Source organism: Chrysochloris asiatica, unplaced genomic scaffold (genome assembly GCF_000296735.1).
Source record: "Chrysochloris asiatica unplaced genomic scaffold, ChrAsi1.0 scaffold00064, whole genome shotgun sequence".
NCBI lineage: Eukaryota > Metazoa > Chordata > Mammalia > Afrosoricida > Chrysochloridae > Chrysochloris > Chrysochloris asiatica.
The window spans coordinates 7,024,179-7,039,398 of record NW_006408582.1 but is presented as its reverse complement, the minus strand read 5'-3'; the positions used below and the strand labels follow the sequence as shown (position 1 = coordinate 7,039,398).

Here is a 15,220-nt window from a genome sequence, read left to right as displayed (position 1 = left end):
ATGCTAAAGCAAATGGAAGAAATGAGGAGGTCCAAGAGCTGAACAGAAAATTTCAAAGATCAGCTCGAGATGATAAAGCCAAATATTACAACAAATATTGAACTGCGAGGTCGGCAATTCAAGCTCACCAATCACTCCTCGGAAACCCTATACAGCGTCGCTATGGGTCGGAACCAACTTGACGGCACTTAACAACAACAATATGAAAAAAATTCATAATATCCTAGGTGGTCAAGTTCAAATTTGGAATCGTCAACCATTTTAGTGTTCCACCAATGGAACATGACCATATTAGAGAAGCCCTTTGCCGCTGCCTTTATTATCCTGTAGATCCAAATTCTTGGATGTTCAAGCCAGCATACCCAGGCGCTGTTTATCCTGCTCCCATTAGCCACCCTTGGCCTCTTCTCATGCTTACAGGTGTGGTCGCTGAGTATTGTGTGGACTCTGGGAATGACACAGTTCCAAATGTGGACTTGGCCCCTTGGGGAGAGGAAGGGCCCAAAGCAGGCAGAGAAGTCTAAGTCTAGGCTCACATAGGCCTGGTGAATACCTTTCATGAGGGAGATGTTCCTCAGCGCAATGGAATGCTCCCAGTCCTTGAGGCGCAGGTCCTCCGTGACGGCGTTGAGCATGGCCAGCTCTTGCTTGAGCTGTAGCTCCATGTCTATGTGCACCAGCCGCATTCGGCGTGTGTCCTCGCTGGCATTGCTCACCAGCACCTGCAGGTCCTGCAGTCGCGTGTGGTGTAGGGCTACGTCATAGGACAGGCTCTGGTTGAGTCCACGCAGTGCACCGCCCACGTCCGCTAGTTCCTCTCCCAGGAGGCCCATTCTGCGCGCCAGCCGGTCCAACAGGCCCGCATGGCGCTGCAGCAGCAGCTGGCTGGTGTTGCTTTCCACCTGTAGCTGGTAGAGCTCCAGCTGTGCTGCGTCGCTCTGCTGGCCCGTGTGGTCTCGCAGCAGGGCCACAGCCTGCTCCGTCTGCGCCGCCTGAGCATGCAGCCCCCACAGCACGCCCTCCAGCCGCTGCACGACCCCGGCCAGCGCCAGCAGCGAGTCCGAGTGGTTCTGCAGCGCATCCTGCGCCTTCCACACCTGCTCTGTTAAGTCAGCCTGCAGTGGAGCCTGCAGCAACCGTAGCTGTAAGTCCCGGAAGCTCTCATTCAGCCGGTTCACGTTTCTAGTCAGGGCCTTCAGATCATCTGGGGAGCTCCGGGGTCTAGACACTGAGGAAGAGAAGGAGAAAAGGTGAGCACTTTGGTGGACATCTCTTGACCCTACAGGCCGTACCGGTGCAGAGTCTGGTATGCAGTTGTTGTAAGTGCCGTCATGTCCGTTCTGACTCATAGCAACCCTGTATAGGATTTCCGAGGAGCGGCTGATGGATTTGAACTGCCGACCTTGCGGTTCAAACTGACCTTGTGGGTCCAGTGCTTATTCTACAGTACCACACCAGGACTCCCTGACATGCAGTAGGTGCTCAATAAATGATAACTAATAGGTGAATGAAAAGTAGAGGTGGTTAACATTTCTTGGACGCCTCTTTGTATTCCAGGGGCTGTGCTAAGTCACTGGCCCTCAAACTTGTCTGTATATTAGAATCAGGTATTCCCTTCTGCAGAAACTGATTTAGTTGGTCTGTGGTGTGACCTAGGATTTAGAATTTTTTAAAGCTCAGCAGGTAATTTTATGAGGCAGACACATTTGGGAGCCACTAAGCATTATGCATTTGATTGAACTACACAAAACTGCCATTTTTTTGCATGATGAGGGTTTTTTGTTTATTTCTTCAAATTTTATTTTTAAATCAGATGCATAACTAAATGATTTTATTTAATAGCATATATGTCTGTTTTGATAAATTAGTTAACTTATGTTCTCTGCTAAATAAAATACAAGCTTTCTTTAAGTCAACATGTCTGTTGTACTCTGAGCAATCATCAACTGGATATAAGATAGGAAAAATATTCTTTTTAAAGAAGTTTTTATTGTTAATTGAGTGAAAGTTTACAGGGCAGATCATCAGTTTTACATTCAACAAATCATATACGGTGTTTCATTGCAATGATTATAATCCTCTCATTTAACAGTTAACAGTATTTCTCTCTGTTCATTTCAGCTCTTTAAAAAAACAAACAAAACGAAACACTCAGGCATGTATAATAATTTAAACCCCCAAAGGGCATATTCTGCAAGCCTGTGTCCTGACTGCCAGCTCTCAGTCCCTCTAATTCTATGAATCTAGAGTCCTCAGCTGCTCCCTCTCTCCATGTCCCCATCTCTGCCACCATCTCCTGGTATCACTACTTCTCTGGATAAAGTCTAATATGTAGTGTTTTGTTGCCCTCTTAACTATAGGAGGAAAGCACTGCAACTATCCTCTTTAATAGGTAGAAATGTTTAAGTTGCCCAAATAAGTCGTGGAGTTGGAATTCAAACCAAGAAGGCTTGACCCAGAACCCAAGTGCTTTCCTACAATTCTGCTTAAAGGAATGCCAGTAATAGACAACAAGCAAGGTCAAGGCAATGAGTGTTTATTATACAACCACCTCCTCAGTCCAGGGTCCCATTTTCTGCCTGAGAAGACAGTAAGGGTCCCTCTGGGCCTGTGAAGATTGCTTTTCTATTGTTACCCTCCCTTCTCTACATCCTCCAAATCTTCTCCTAAATTCTCTCCTCAGCAAACAACCCATCCCAGAAGCTCCTTACTCTTTCCTCTTGGAGTGGTTTCCTTTTGTTTGTTATAAGCAGTGGCTTCACAATACTAATGAGGGCCAGGGACTTGTATCTTAGTACTTGTAACCTATTGTGTCTGTGCTTCTACACACCCACTTTTCTATTGTCTCCTAGGAATTCATGGATTGTACCAACTCAGGTACATTACAAACCCTGTACTGGGATTTCTGAGGACATGCTTGTTACCTGTTAGCTGTATGGTGCCCACAGCTCTTACCCTCTTTGCTCTGCACACTAGAGAAATGGAAACTAGTTGTGGGGGTGGGGCAGAGTAGGAGATGAGGTCCATCAGGCATGGAGAGAATTCTGCTTTGGAAACCTTAAAACTGAGAGAACCAGAAAACTTGGTATACAGCTTGTTCAAACATCTTAGTCATTAGTGAGCTGAAATCAACAGGTGCTGGCCATTTTGAATCCAAAAATCATAGGGTTTACTATACTGGGAACAAAAAATTGAAGAAGAATGTCATCAAATTAATCATCAAAAAGAACATTTTAAGATCTATCTTGAAGTACAATATTGTCTATGGTAGGATAATATTCATATACCTGTAAGGAAGACCAGTTAATACCACTATTATTCTAATTTACACACCAACCACTGAAGCCAAAGATGAGGAGATTGAAGAATTCTCCAAACTTCTTCAGTCTGAAATTGATCAAATAAGCAATCAAGATGCACTGATAATTACTGGTGACTGGAATGCAAAAGTTGGAAACAAAGAGGAAGGATCAGTAGTTGGTGATAGAAAAGATGCTGGAGAGCATATGCCAGGATTTTTCAAGACCAATGGTTTGTTCATTGCAAATAACATTTTTTCAACACTGTAAATGGTGACTATATACAAGGTCAGCAGTTCAAACTCACCAACTATTCCTTGGAAATCCTATACAGGGTAGCTATGAGTCTGAACTGACTCCATGGCACTTAACAACAACAATATACATGTGAATCTCACCAGATGGAATACATAGGAATCCAATTGACTACATCGGTGGGGAGAGACGATGGAGAGGCTCAATATCATCAGCCAAACAAGGCCAGAGGTCAGCTGTGGAACAGATCATCAATTACTCATATGTAAGTTCAGGCTGAAGCTGAATAAAATGAAAACAAGTCTATGAGAAACCAAAATATGACCTTGAATTTAGAGATCATCTCACAAACAGATTTGATGCTTTAGACACTAGTGACTAAAGACCAGAAGAGTTGTGAGATGACATCAAGAACATAATACAGGGAGAAAGCAAAAGGTCATTATGAAGAGGAAAGAAAGGAAAAACCAAAATGAATGTCAGAAGAGAGTCTGAAACTTGCTTTAGAGCCTAGAGAAGATAAAGTGAGAACAAGAAATGATGAAGTAAAAAAGCTGAACAGATAATTTCAAAGGTAGCTTGAGAAGGCCAAATAAAGTATTATAATGAATTGTGAAAAAACCTGGAGTTAGAAAATCAAAAGGGAAGAACACACTCAGCATTTCTCAAGCTGAAAGAACTGAAGAAAAATTCAAGCCTGGACTGTGCAATATTCTATGAGCAAAATATTGAATGACGCAGGAAGATTCAAAAGAAGATGGAAAGAATGCATAGTCACGGTACCAAAAAGAACTGGTTGATGTTCCGCCATTTCAAGAGACAGCGTGTGATCAACAACCAATGGTATTGAACAAAGAAGTATAAGCAGCATTGAAGGCAATGGAGAAAAGCAAAGCTCCAGAAGTTGACGGACTACAAATTGAAATGCTTCAACAAACTGATGGAGCCAGTATTGGAGGCACTCACTCCTCTATGCCAGGAAATTTGGAAGACAGCTACCTGATCAATCAATTGGAAGAGATCCATGTTCATATCCATTCCAAAAAGAATGACCCAATGGAATGTAGAAATCATTGAACAATATAATTAATATCCCATGCAAGTAAAATTTTGCTGAAGATAATTAAGAAACTGTTGCAGCAGTACATAGACAGGGAGTTGTCAGAAATTCAAGTTGGATTCAGAAGAGGAAGTGGAATGACAGATATCATTGTTGATATCAGATGGATCTTGGCTGAAAGCAGAGAATACCAGAAAGATGCTTACTTGTGTATTATTGACTATGCAAAGGCTTATGACTAGGGGGGGATCATAACAATCTACGGTTGAGATTACAAAGGAGGATATTCCAGAACACTTTAATCGTGCTCACAAGAAACCTGTACATAGATCAAGATGCAGTTGTTCAAAAAGAACAAGGAAATACTGAATGGTTTAAAATCAGGAAAGATGTGTGTCTCGGTTGAATCCTTTCATCATACTTATTCAACCTCTATGCTGAGCAAATAATTCAAGAAGCTCGATTATACGAAGAAAATCATGGCATCAGGATTGAAGGGAGACTCATTAACAATCTGAAATATGCAGAAGTAAAGAGGATTTAAGTTACCTACTGATGAAGTTCAAAGTCTTCAGTATGGATTGTACATCAATATAAAGAAAATGATAATCCTCAAAACTGGACTAATATATAATGATAAATGGAGAAAAGATTGAAGTTGTCAAAGACTTTATTTTGTTTTGATCCATAATCAATGCTCACAGAAGCAGTGATCAATATACCAGGTGATGTACTGCAACAGGCAAATCTACTGCTGCAAAAAATAAAGCAACAATGAGAAACTCTTTAAAGTGTCAAAGAACCTAAGGAGGCCTAAGGTCGCCTTACCCAAGCCATGGTATTTTAATTCTTGTATGCATGAGGAAGTTGGACAATGAGGAAGACCATAGAAAATCAATGCATTTGAATTATGGTGTTGGCAAAGAATATTGAAAGTACTGTGAACTGCCATAAGAATAAACAAATCTGTCTTGGAAGAAGTGCAGCTAGAATACTCCTTAGAAGCAAGGATGGCAAAACTTCATCTCTCATACTTTGAACATGTTGTCAGGAGGCACTAATCTCTGGAAAAGGACATACTTGGTAAAGAAGAGGGTCAGAGAGAACGAGGAAGACCCTCAATTAGATGGATTGATTGACACAATGACTGAAAACATGACAAGGATTGTGAGGATGGCACAGGACTAGGCAATATTGTGCATAGGGTTGCTATGAGTTGAAGCTAACTCAAAGGCATGTAACAAAAACTTTAATATCCAAGAAAAGCACCCCGCAATTTGGTCACCCACCTCTGCTTATATTCCTCTTTGTACCATCATTTGATTCTAACTGTTGGAACATTCCACATTCTGTTGATAATTGAAATTTGTGTCCCTATAGTTTCTTCCAGTGGATGCAATGGTGGTTGGTTTTTTACTTCTATACAGGAACCTGGGTTTTTTACTTCTATACAGGAACCTGGGTCTCAATTCCCAGTCAATGTAATTTATGCAAAGCCACCATCTGCTTGTCAATGGAAACTTGCATATTGCTATAGTGTTGAACATTTCAGTGAAGCTTTCAGAAGAAGACAGACTAGAAAGGCCTGGCATTTTACTCCTGAAAATCTGTCAGTGAAAATCTTATGGGTCACATGGTCCAGTCTACAGGTGATCCTGGGGATAAGCAGACTGGGCAGTGCTTATTGCATTGTGTATGGATGGTTGCAAGTTGGGGCTGACTCAACAGTAGTGAACACGTTTCTTTCTATCTATTGATCTTACCCTCTGGGTATCATATGTTGTTGTTGTTGTGTACCATTGTGTCAATTTCTGCTTAAAGACCTAGTGAAGTGTTTCTTCCACCAAGATAGTCCTTTTATATTGTGAAGATAGTTATCCTATCCTCATTTAGTCTTTTCTGGTTTCTTGCAACTAGGCTTTAAGCCTTTATATATCCTGGCTGCCCTCTTTTGTTCAAAGTCCAATTGGGCAACATCCCATTAAAGAGTGATGCTTGATCTCAATGTGATTTTCCAAGATGTGGTCAGACTGAACCAACTATGAAAGCAGGGTTACCTCCTTCTTTCTGAGCATGAGATTCCTACTAATATGGTTAAAACTGAGCCCCATTTAGCTTCATCAGAGCTGTAGATCTTAGCTGTTAAGTTGAGTTTAGGCAGCCTTTGGTGAATTATACAAATGAAGAGATTGAGGTTGGAGAGTGTAAGTGATGTGTTGATGATATGCCTCCCAACTCCTGGTCTGGTAGTTCACGCTAAGTTTAACTAAAAACTTGTCAGTAAAATTAAAGACTCTGGGGAAAATGAATTCATGACCCAGTCATAGCCTAGGTACCCACAGGAATTGTCTGATTAAGAAATCAACATAGGCCAGGATTTGGTTATAAAACCAGTGTGTTTGTCCAATATTCAACTAGATGGATAAGAGTTAGAGACATGACAGAAAGTTAAAAGCTTGATATTTTATTGTCAGTTTCTTATCTTGATGCCCTTTGGAGCTCAAAGGGACATCATAGGTCATCACTTTGAGATTCATAAATTCAGGTTTTTAAAATAGGGAGTATGCATAGCGATGAGGAAACAGTACATCTTACTTGGTTTAAATCACACATCTAGTTGAAGGCACATATGCCCAGGGCTTGCCAGAGGCAAAATTGTAAAATAGACAACTTCCCCTTCTTCTAACTTTCTTCCCAATTCCCACTGGTCCTTTCTTTCCTCTTCAGGTGGTCTCCATGCCTCCTAGCTCCTGTGCCCTTGGAAGTCCCTTGCCCTGCCCACCAGCCACCTCCTGTCAGAACCTGCAGTTCTAGAATCCGTGAGATGCCATCTGGGAAACAGGTGACTAAAACTTGGCAACTGAAGGTCAGTTACTCCTTTCCTGGAAGTCCATGTGGATCTTTTATTGCTGTTTATTGCACATAAATTCAAATAAAAGAAAAAAATCCTCCGTAATCCCACAATCTCTAACAAAGCACATTGCTTATCTTTGCCTAGCTCCATCTATACATATACCCAACCTGGACAATTTGATTTTTTTCCCACTTAATCTATTATTGCCATTGCTATTTCATACACATTTTCTTATCTTCCTCTCTGTGTTTTGTAATAATAATTTAGATGACTGCAAAAGAGTTCGTTAAGGGGGGACATAATTTACCCATTTATTTTTACTGTTGCGTATTTTTAAAAATCTTGATAAATAAATAGAAAAAGATTCCTCCCTCTTTTGAAATGTTTCCCAGCATTAAGTTTCCAGAAGTTGAATTAGTAGGTCAAAAGATTTAAAATCCCCAGCCCAATTATTTCCCTGATAGTTATCCTAATTTATATTTACATTCTAGATTTTCAAAGGTACTAGTTTCAGTGCATCTCACAACAGTGAGTATTGTAACTTTCATACTATTCACATCACAGATATCAAAGAGTACCTTTTTGTTTTAGTATATTTACACATAAAAAGCTCATAGGAACAATATAGACATTTTAGGTACCCCTGTTATGCACAACAGACAATACTCTTTAGGCATCAAATCATGCTGTACAAGCCTAGAGCAGCTTCCCTTGTGGGGATCACTTACCCACTCCCAAAATTAATTCTCTCCTTCCAACCGGCACAGTGTGTTCTCTGCTCACACACCACCACCACCCACCCTCTTTCCCCATTTAATTCCTTCCAGATGTTTGCTGTCCTCAACAGGGAACAATTCTTACTTGAGTGTGACTCTCTTAATTCATGTTTATGCAAACAGTTCATTTATCTCTCTGCCTGGCATATCTACTTTAAACGTGCTTAAGTTATTCTTCAACTTTCATACTTTCCCAAATGGGAAAATAAATCATAGGGTAATAATGACAACTCAGAGTAATAATCCAATCAGAGTAATAATAATAACTGACACGTGCAGAGCACTTACTATGTGCCAGGCGCTGTTCTAACTGCTTTCCATATTGATAATGTTTAATCCGGTAACAACCCTCTGAGAGAATTCTTCTTCTTATATTCCAGATGAGAAAATTGAAGCACACAGCTAGTATTTAGAATTCATATCCTAGCAATTTGGAACTCCCAGCTCTAAATAACTTTGCCAGACTATCTCTCATACAAGGTTTGATCTTAAGGGGTAGATGGCATAGAACAAACTGTTTAATAGACACAGAATTACAGAAGAGATGTTTAAGGTTCTAAGCTCTCTATTATAAATCCAGGATGGATTCAGGCTGATGGTAAGGAATCATATAGAATTTCAAATTCTGGCTCTGATTCACTATTGAATTCCATATCTGTTACTAGCTGTGTACTGGATCAGGTGGTTGCAGATGGATATCTCATGTCACCTTTTCATCTGCATAGCATTGCCTTTTTACTAATAGCCCAGATCCAACTTGCCATCTGTTCTGTATCTGTCCTATTTGTTCATAAAATGTAATCAAGGTACTCTAGATGTGATCTCACCAGAGAGGCTGTTCCCCACAAACACATCAGACAGACTTGCCAGCTTAGGCAGATGCTGTATGTGTGTGGTACGGAGGAAATAAGGGTAAGCGCTGTGTTTGACTGATGTTTAGTGACCCAGACTGGTGCTAATAACCCTTTATCTTTATATAGCACTTCCATATCCTTTGCCTCATTCAATTCTCAGCATAACCTTAGAAGGTAGGCAAGCAGCGATTTATAATCTCATTTAAAGATGAGAAACAAGTGGCTCAGGGAGGTCAAAGGATTGCCTGTTACATGACCTAAGAAATGAATTCAGGTCATCTGTCCCTTAATTAAGGAGCTCTGGTGGCACTGTGGGTTAAGCATTGGGCTGCTAACCAAAAGATTGGCAGTTCAAGTCCACTAACTGCTCCTCAGGAGAAAGATGAGACAGTCTGCTTTGTAAAGATTGATAGCCTCTGAAACTCTGTGTACCAGTTCTACTCTGTTCTGCCGGGTCACCAAGAATCAGAATTGACTCGAAAGCAGTGGGTTTGTTTTTTGGTTTGGTCCCTTAATCCACTACTCTGCCCTCCAAGCCTGCTTATAGGTTTATTGTTATCAACTGAGTTCCTAACTCATGGAGTCCCAGTGTACAACGAAATGCAATGCTGCCCAGTCCTATTCTATTCACTGACCACTTGTGGATAGGACCATTGAGATCAATTTTTCATTGGCTGATTTCTTACTAATAGATTGTCAGACCCATTTTCCTGGAGTTGTGGTCTGGCGCTGTAGGATAATAAGCATTGAACTTCTAACAACAAAGTTGGCAGCTCAAACCCACCAGCCATCCTCGGAAACTCTATACAGGGTCATTGTGAGTCAGAATTGTCTCAATGGCACTTAACAACAACAATCTTCCTAGTCCATCTTAGTCAGGAAGGTTTGTGGAAACCTCTTCAGCATTACAGCGACACAGGAGACTTCACTGACAGATGAGTGGTGGCTTGATTCAAGATAGTCACATACCTAATTCCAAAAGCAATATAAGGAAGCAGGAAGGGAGATGGCACTTATTTAGCAACTACTATATGCTGAAAAGGAGTCCTGGTGTGGCAAAGTCGTTTGAACTGCAAGGTCGGTGGTTCAAGCTCACCAGTTGCTCCTTGGAAACTCTATACAGGGTCGCTATGGGTCGGCATTGACTTGATGGCACTTAACAGCAACAACAACATATGCTGGAAGGAGTCCTGGTATGGTGCTATAGGATAATGCACTGGACCACAAGGTGGGTTTGAACTGCAAGGTCAGCAGCCCAAACTCAACAGCTGCTCCTCAGAAACCCTATACAGGGTTCCTATGAGTTAGAGCTGACTCAACGGCACTTATCAACAGCATATCTTGAAAGAAGACCTAGTGTGACACTGTAGGATAAGCACTGGACTTCTAATCACAAGGTTGCTGGTTCAAATCCATTAGCCACTCATCAGAATAAAGAGGAGGCTGTCTGCTCCTGTAAAGATTTACAGTCTTGGGAGCCCAAAGGAGCAGCTATAAGGTTGTTATGAGTCTGAATTGCCCTATAAGGTTGTTAGGAGTTTGAATTGACTCAATGGCAGTGAACTTGGTTGGGGGTTTAGTTTATATGATGAACTCTGTTCTAGTTTCTTAATAGAAGTTGCTTTATTTATTCTTCCCAACAACCTTGTGAAGTAGTAATTTTGTGTATTTTCGGATGAAGCTCAAATAAGTGGTTATTGTTGTTGTTAAGTGCTGTCGAGTCGGTTCCGACTCATAGAGACCCTCTGTATAGGATTTCCAAGGCTTTAAAACTTTTTGCAGGAGCAGAAATCCTCATCTTTCTCCCTCAATGCAGCTGGTGGGCTGGAATCGCTGACTTTTGGTTTGCAGTCCAGTGATTACCCATGGAGCCACCATGCTTCCCAAGTAAGTGATAGAGACAAGAAAAGATAAATGTATTAATGCTTACAAAGGGTTGAAGGGAGGGGAAGAAGGGGGATTATTACCTATGGAGAACTGAGTTTTAGTTTGTATGGATAGAAAAATTACATTGATTAAGGATAGGGTTTCATAGTCAATTAATGTAATTATTATCAATACATGTATAAATGTAAAATGTTGAATTGGCAAAAGTTGTGTGATATCGGCATATTTACAAAACAATAAAAAAAAGACTAAATGCTAAAACTCTTTATGTACAACCAAACACCTCATGGAATTTGGTTCCGTGGTTTCATGGAGGACATCCCAGTTAATTGGCCTAATAGTGTGTTTGGTGCTTCTGTTCTACCTCCTAGTTCGTTGTGTAATGCCTGAGATCTTAAAATCATGCAAGTGGCCTTGCAAGGCCCAGCAATTGAAAGGAGAGTCAGGAATAAGAGCAAGAAATGGAATATATGGCTAATTGCCTCCGTAAACAACTGATTTCTTAGCCATAAGACACAAAGAACTGGGTGGTGCCAGACTGCTGTTACTGAATATTTTGATAAAGATTCTACCGAAGACTCCTGATCAAAAGGGGGCAAAATATAGAACAGAATTTAAATTTTTCATGGACTTGAGTCTTTTTGGAGCCATGGAAACTAATGAACCTCTGAAACTATTGCCCTGAGAGCATCTTAAATCAACCTCAAATGAAAAATATTCCCTGAAGTCTTGTTAAAGGTACACAATAGTTTAGCTTGTTGTTGTTGTTAAGTGCTGTCGAGTTGGTTCCGACCCATAGCGACCCTGTACAGGGTTTCCGAGGGTGTAAATCCTTACGGGAGTAGAAAGCCTCATCTTTCTCCCGCGGAGCGGCTGGTAGTTTCGAACTGCTGACCTTACGGTTCGCAGCCCGATTCGTAACCACTACGCTACCAGAGCTCCGATTTGAGCATTATGTTCTTATAAGAACTATCTATATGGGATCCAACTGAAATCAGCAACTCAAAAGGTTAGACAGGAACTTTGGTGAGTTTCTGTTAATGGGCAAGAAAAGGAGAGAGAGAATGATTGCACAACTCAAAGAATGTAATCAATGTCAAAATTGTTGAATTGATATATGTTTTGTTGTGTATATTCTCAATAACAACAAGTAAATAAATAAAATAAAATTGAAAGAGAAAGAAAAGGAGTAGGCCCAGACCTCTTGGTCTCTGAAGGCCATGCTGGCCTCATCACTTTTCCAACCCTGTCCAGATCAGCATAGAGCCATTCATCGGCTCATCTCCCCTTGTGCTCCAGGTGATACTGAGCAGAGAGCACCATAAGGCCCCTAAGCAGAGGGGAAGCAGAAGGGACTTATGAAAGAGACTCAGGAGAGCAGGAAGAAGTAACATTTGAGAAGTCTCATGGAGGAGGCCCATGGAATCAGATGCTAGTGGGGTTCTTCCAACTCTGCAGGCAGATAGTATCACCATTGTACAGTCAAAAACCCTAAAATTTGACTAAGTAATTAAGGCCACATAGCTGTTAGAACTGGGAATTAGGGCCAGGTCTTTTTGGCTCGAGGACTTCTGGTGGTACAGTGGTTAGAGTGCTCATCAGCCAACAGAAAGCGCAGTGATTCAAACCACCAGCTAGCTGATCCAAGGCAGAACAATGAGGCAGTCTGCTGTACAGATTGCAGCCTTGCAAACCCTATGGAGGCAGTTTTACTCTGCCCTACAGAGTTACTATGAGTTGGAATTGACTTAATGGCAATGGATCGGGGCTTTTTGTTAGTTAGTTTGTTTCTGTTTGGCTCCGAGTCCATAACGTCCTTCATTGTCTCACACATCACTGACAATGATGCTGAGGGAGGGAAGGCAGGCATCAGAATTCACAGAGCATCATATTAAAGGCATCATATTAAATGGGAAAGGATGGAGCTGAAATGAAACTGCAAAACAAGCACATCAAATAAGTGCCAAAAGCAGAGAGAAGAAGACGACTTTCAGGTGGCCTGCAAAGCTGGCTTGAATTTGCTGAGGTCTGGATTTATGCAACTTGAATAGAAAATTAATTTAAAAGCAGATCACAATATTTATTCAGAATCACAGAGCAGTGAGGTTATCACTAGAGTGCAGCCTTTAAATGGCTGCATATTAATTGTTCCCAGGCCTCAAGATGTCCGAGAAAACTAGAACGAGTTTCAGGAACATGCAGCCAGGACAGTTACAAGAAACCCTGAGCTGGGAAGAGTGCTCTATACTTGGGGTTTAATGTGCTGCTGTCACGTGCTTGAAAACTTTGATAATCTTATTCTTGGATTTGAGTGTTGTGAGTGAAATCTAATGGGGCAATGGAGTATGCCTGGGGATTTGGAGCCTTGGTTTATGCACACTATACCTCCTCCCTCCTTCGTATATCGAGCTTCACACAGCAAATTGCAGGAAGGGCCCCAAGTACCAGTGAGGTCACTCTATGAGTATTCTTGTGCTTGAGAGTGTGACATGTAAATAGCAAATAAAAAGCACCATAACACGTTAAGAAGAAAGAAAACAGCTCTTCCCCGGCTTTTTGAATAAGGATTCCTGCACTTTCATAGTACAATGGGCCCTGCAAATGAGTCCTGGAGAAAGCTAGCAACTATCAATCTCCTGTGGCCCTTAAAGTAATTCTGAATAAGCAAAGCCCAGGGAACTCCTTTAACATACCCTGAAGAGCTGGCTACTGCAGCAGTTAGCTGGAGCTGCCCAAGAACAGAGGACAAGTTTTTGTTGCCTTTGCAGAACACAGAATAATTTTCAGGATTAGCTGATGTAATCTAGTGGGCAATGAGAAGTAGCCAGAGCAGGGCAGACTCCTGAGAGGATCCTGTTTGAGGTGCCTGAGGGATTTCTAGGTGACTCCCAGAAGGCTGCTGGAATATGGATTTGGAACTCAAGAAAGAGATTGGCACTAGAGATGCAGATTTTGGAGTCATCAGCTATAAGTATATGCTGATGCCATAAACATGTCTGAAGTGAACCAGGAAGAGAAGATCAAGTGCCTTGGGGTGTCTCAAGAGGAGACAGAAGATGGGCTGAAGTTAATGTGGAGCATTAACAGAAATTCTGCAGTGTGTTCATTCTAAACAATGGTTTTCCCCAACACAAGAGAGGAATCTGTTCTTTCATTCTACTTTGTATCTTAGTACTGAGTTCAAGTCATTCAGCAGAAGTTTGGGGTAACACTGAAGACAACCATGTAGACCGATCAAATAAACATTCTAACCTTTGCAGCTGGCCATGGATATGAGGTTGCAGAAAACGATGGACCAAGAAATCATCTGTGGCCTTGTGAGGGGCTCTGCACAGCTCTCATTCAATGGAGCCATCAACAGGGAGCAGTCACATATAGTAAAATGGGAGAAGTTTTCTGGCAGCTCTGACCTAGGTCTTGAGGTAGCTTAAGTTTACTTTACTGGAACAACTAAAAAAGCCCTATAAGAGACCTTGAAATGGTCAGAATTATGGTCAAACCGATCTCTCTTCCTAGAATTCCTAGAATTTCCATTTTTACTTGCAACCATGCTTCTAATGACAAATTGAAGAGGAATGGTGTTGCATTTATTGTCAAAAAAAAACATATCCAGATCAGTCATGAGGAACAACACTGTTTGTGATAGGATAATATCCATGTGCCTACAGGGAAGACCAGTTAATACCACTATTAATTCAAATTTATGTACCAACCACTAAAGCCAGTGAGGATGAACTAGAAGAATTCTACCAACTTCTTCAATCTGAAATTGATCAAACAGGCAATCAAAATGTATTGATCATTACTGGTGATTGGAATGCAAAAGTTGGGAGCAAAGAGGCAGGATCAGGAGTTGGAAAATATGTCCTTGGTGACAGAAATGATGCCGGAGAATGCATAAGAGAATTCTGCAAAATCAATGATTTGTTCATTTCAAATACCTTCTTTACACAGCATAAGAAACGACTATATATAAACATGGACCTCGTCAGATGGAATACATAGAAATCAAATGACTACATCTGTGGAAAGAGACGATGGAAAAGCTCCAGATTATCCTCAGTCAAAACAAGGCCAGGGGCAGACTGTGGAACAGACCATCAATTGCTAATATGGAAATTCAAACTAAAGCTGAAGAAAATGAAAACAAGTCCATGAGAGCCAAAATATGACCTTGAATACATCCCACCTGAATTTAGAGATCATCTAAAGAACAGATTTGATACATTAAACAC

At 41.1% G+C, this 15,220-nt stretch overlaps 1 protein-coding gene across 1 annotated transcript in view; it reads right to left on the bottom strand.

Annotated features, from left to right (window-relative positions):
- The window catches only part of SCARA5 (scavenger receptor class A, member 5 (putative)), a 197,836-nt gene that overhangs the window by 88,130 nt on the left and 94,486 nt on the right, over nt 1–15,220 (bottom strand). Inside the window, exon 3 of the mRNA XM_006864350.1 lies at nt 554–1,228. Coding sequence (XP_006864412.1) covers nt 554–1,228 — 675 coding nt within the window. The remainder of the gene's footprint in view (nt 1–553; nt 1,229–15,220) is intronic.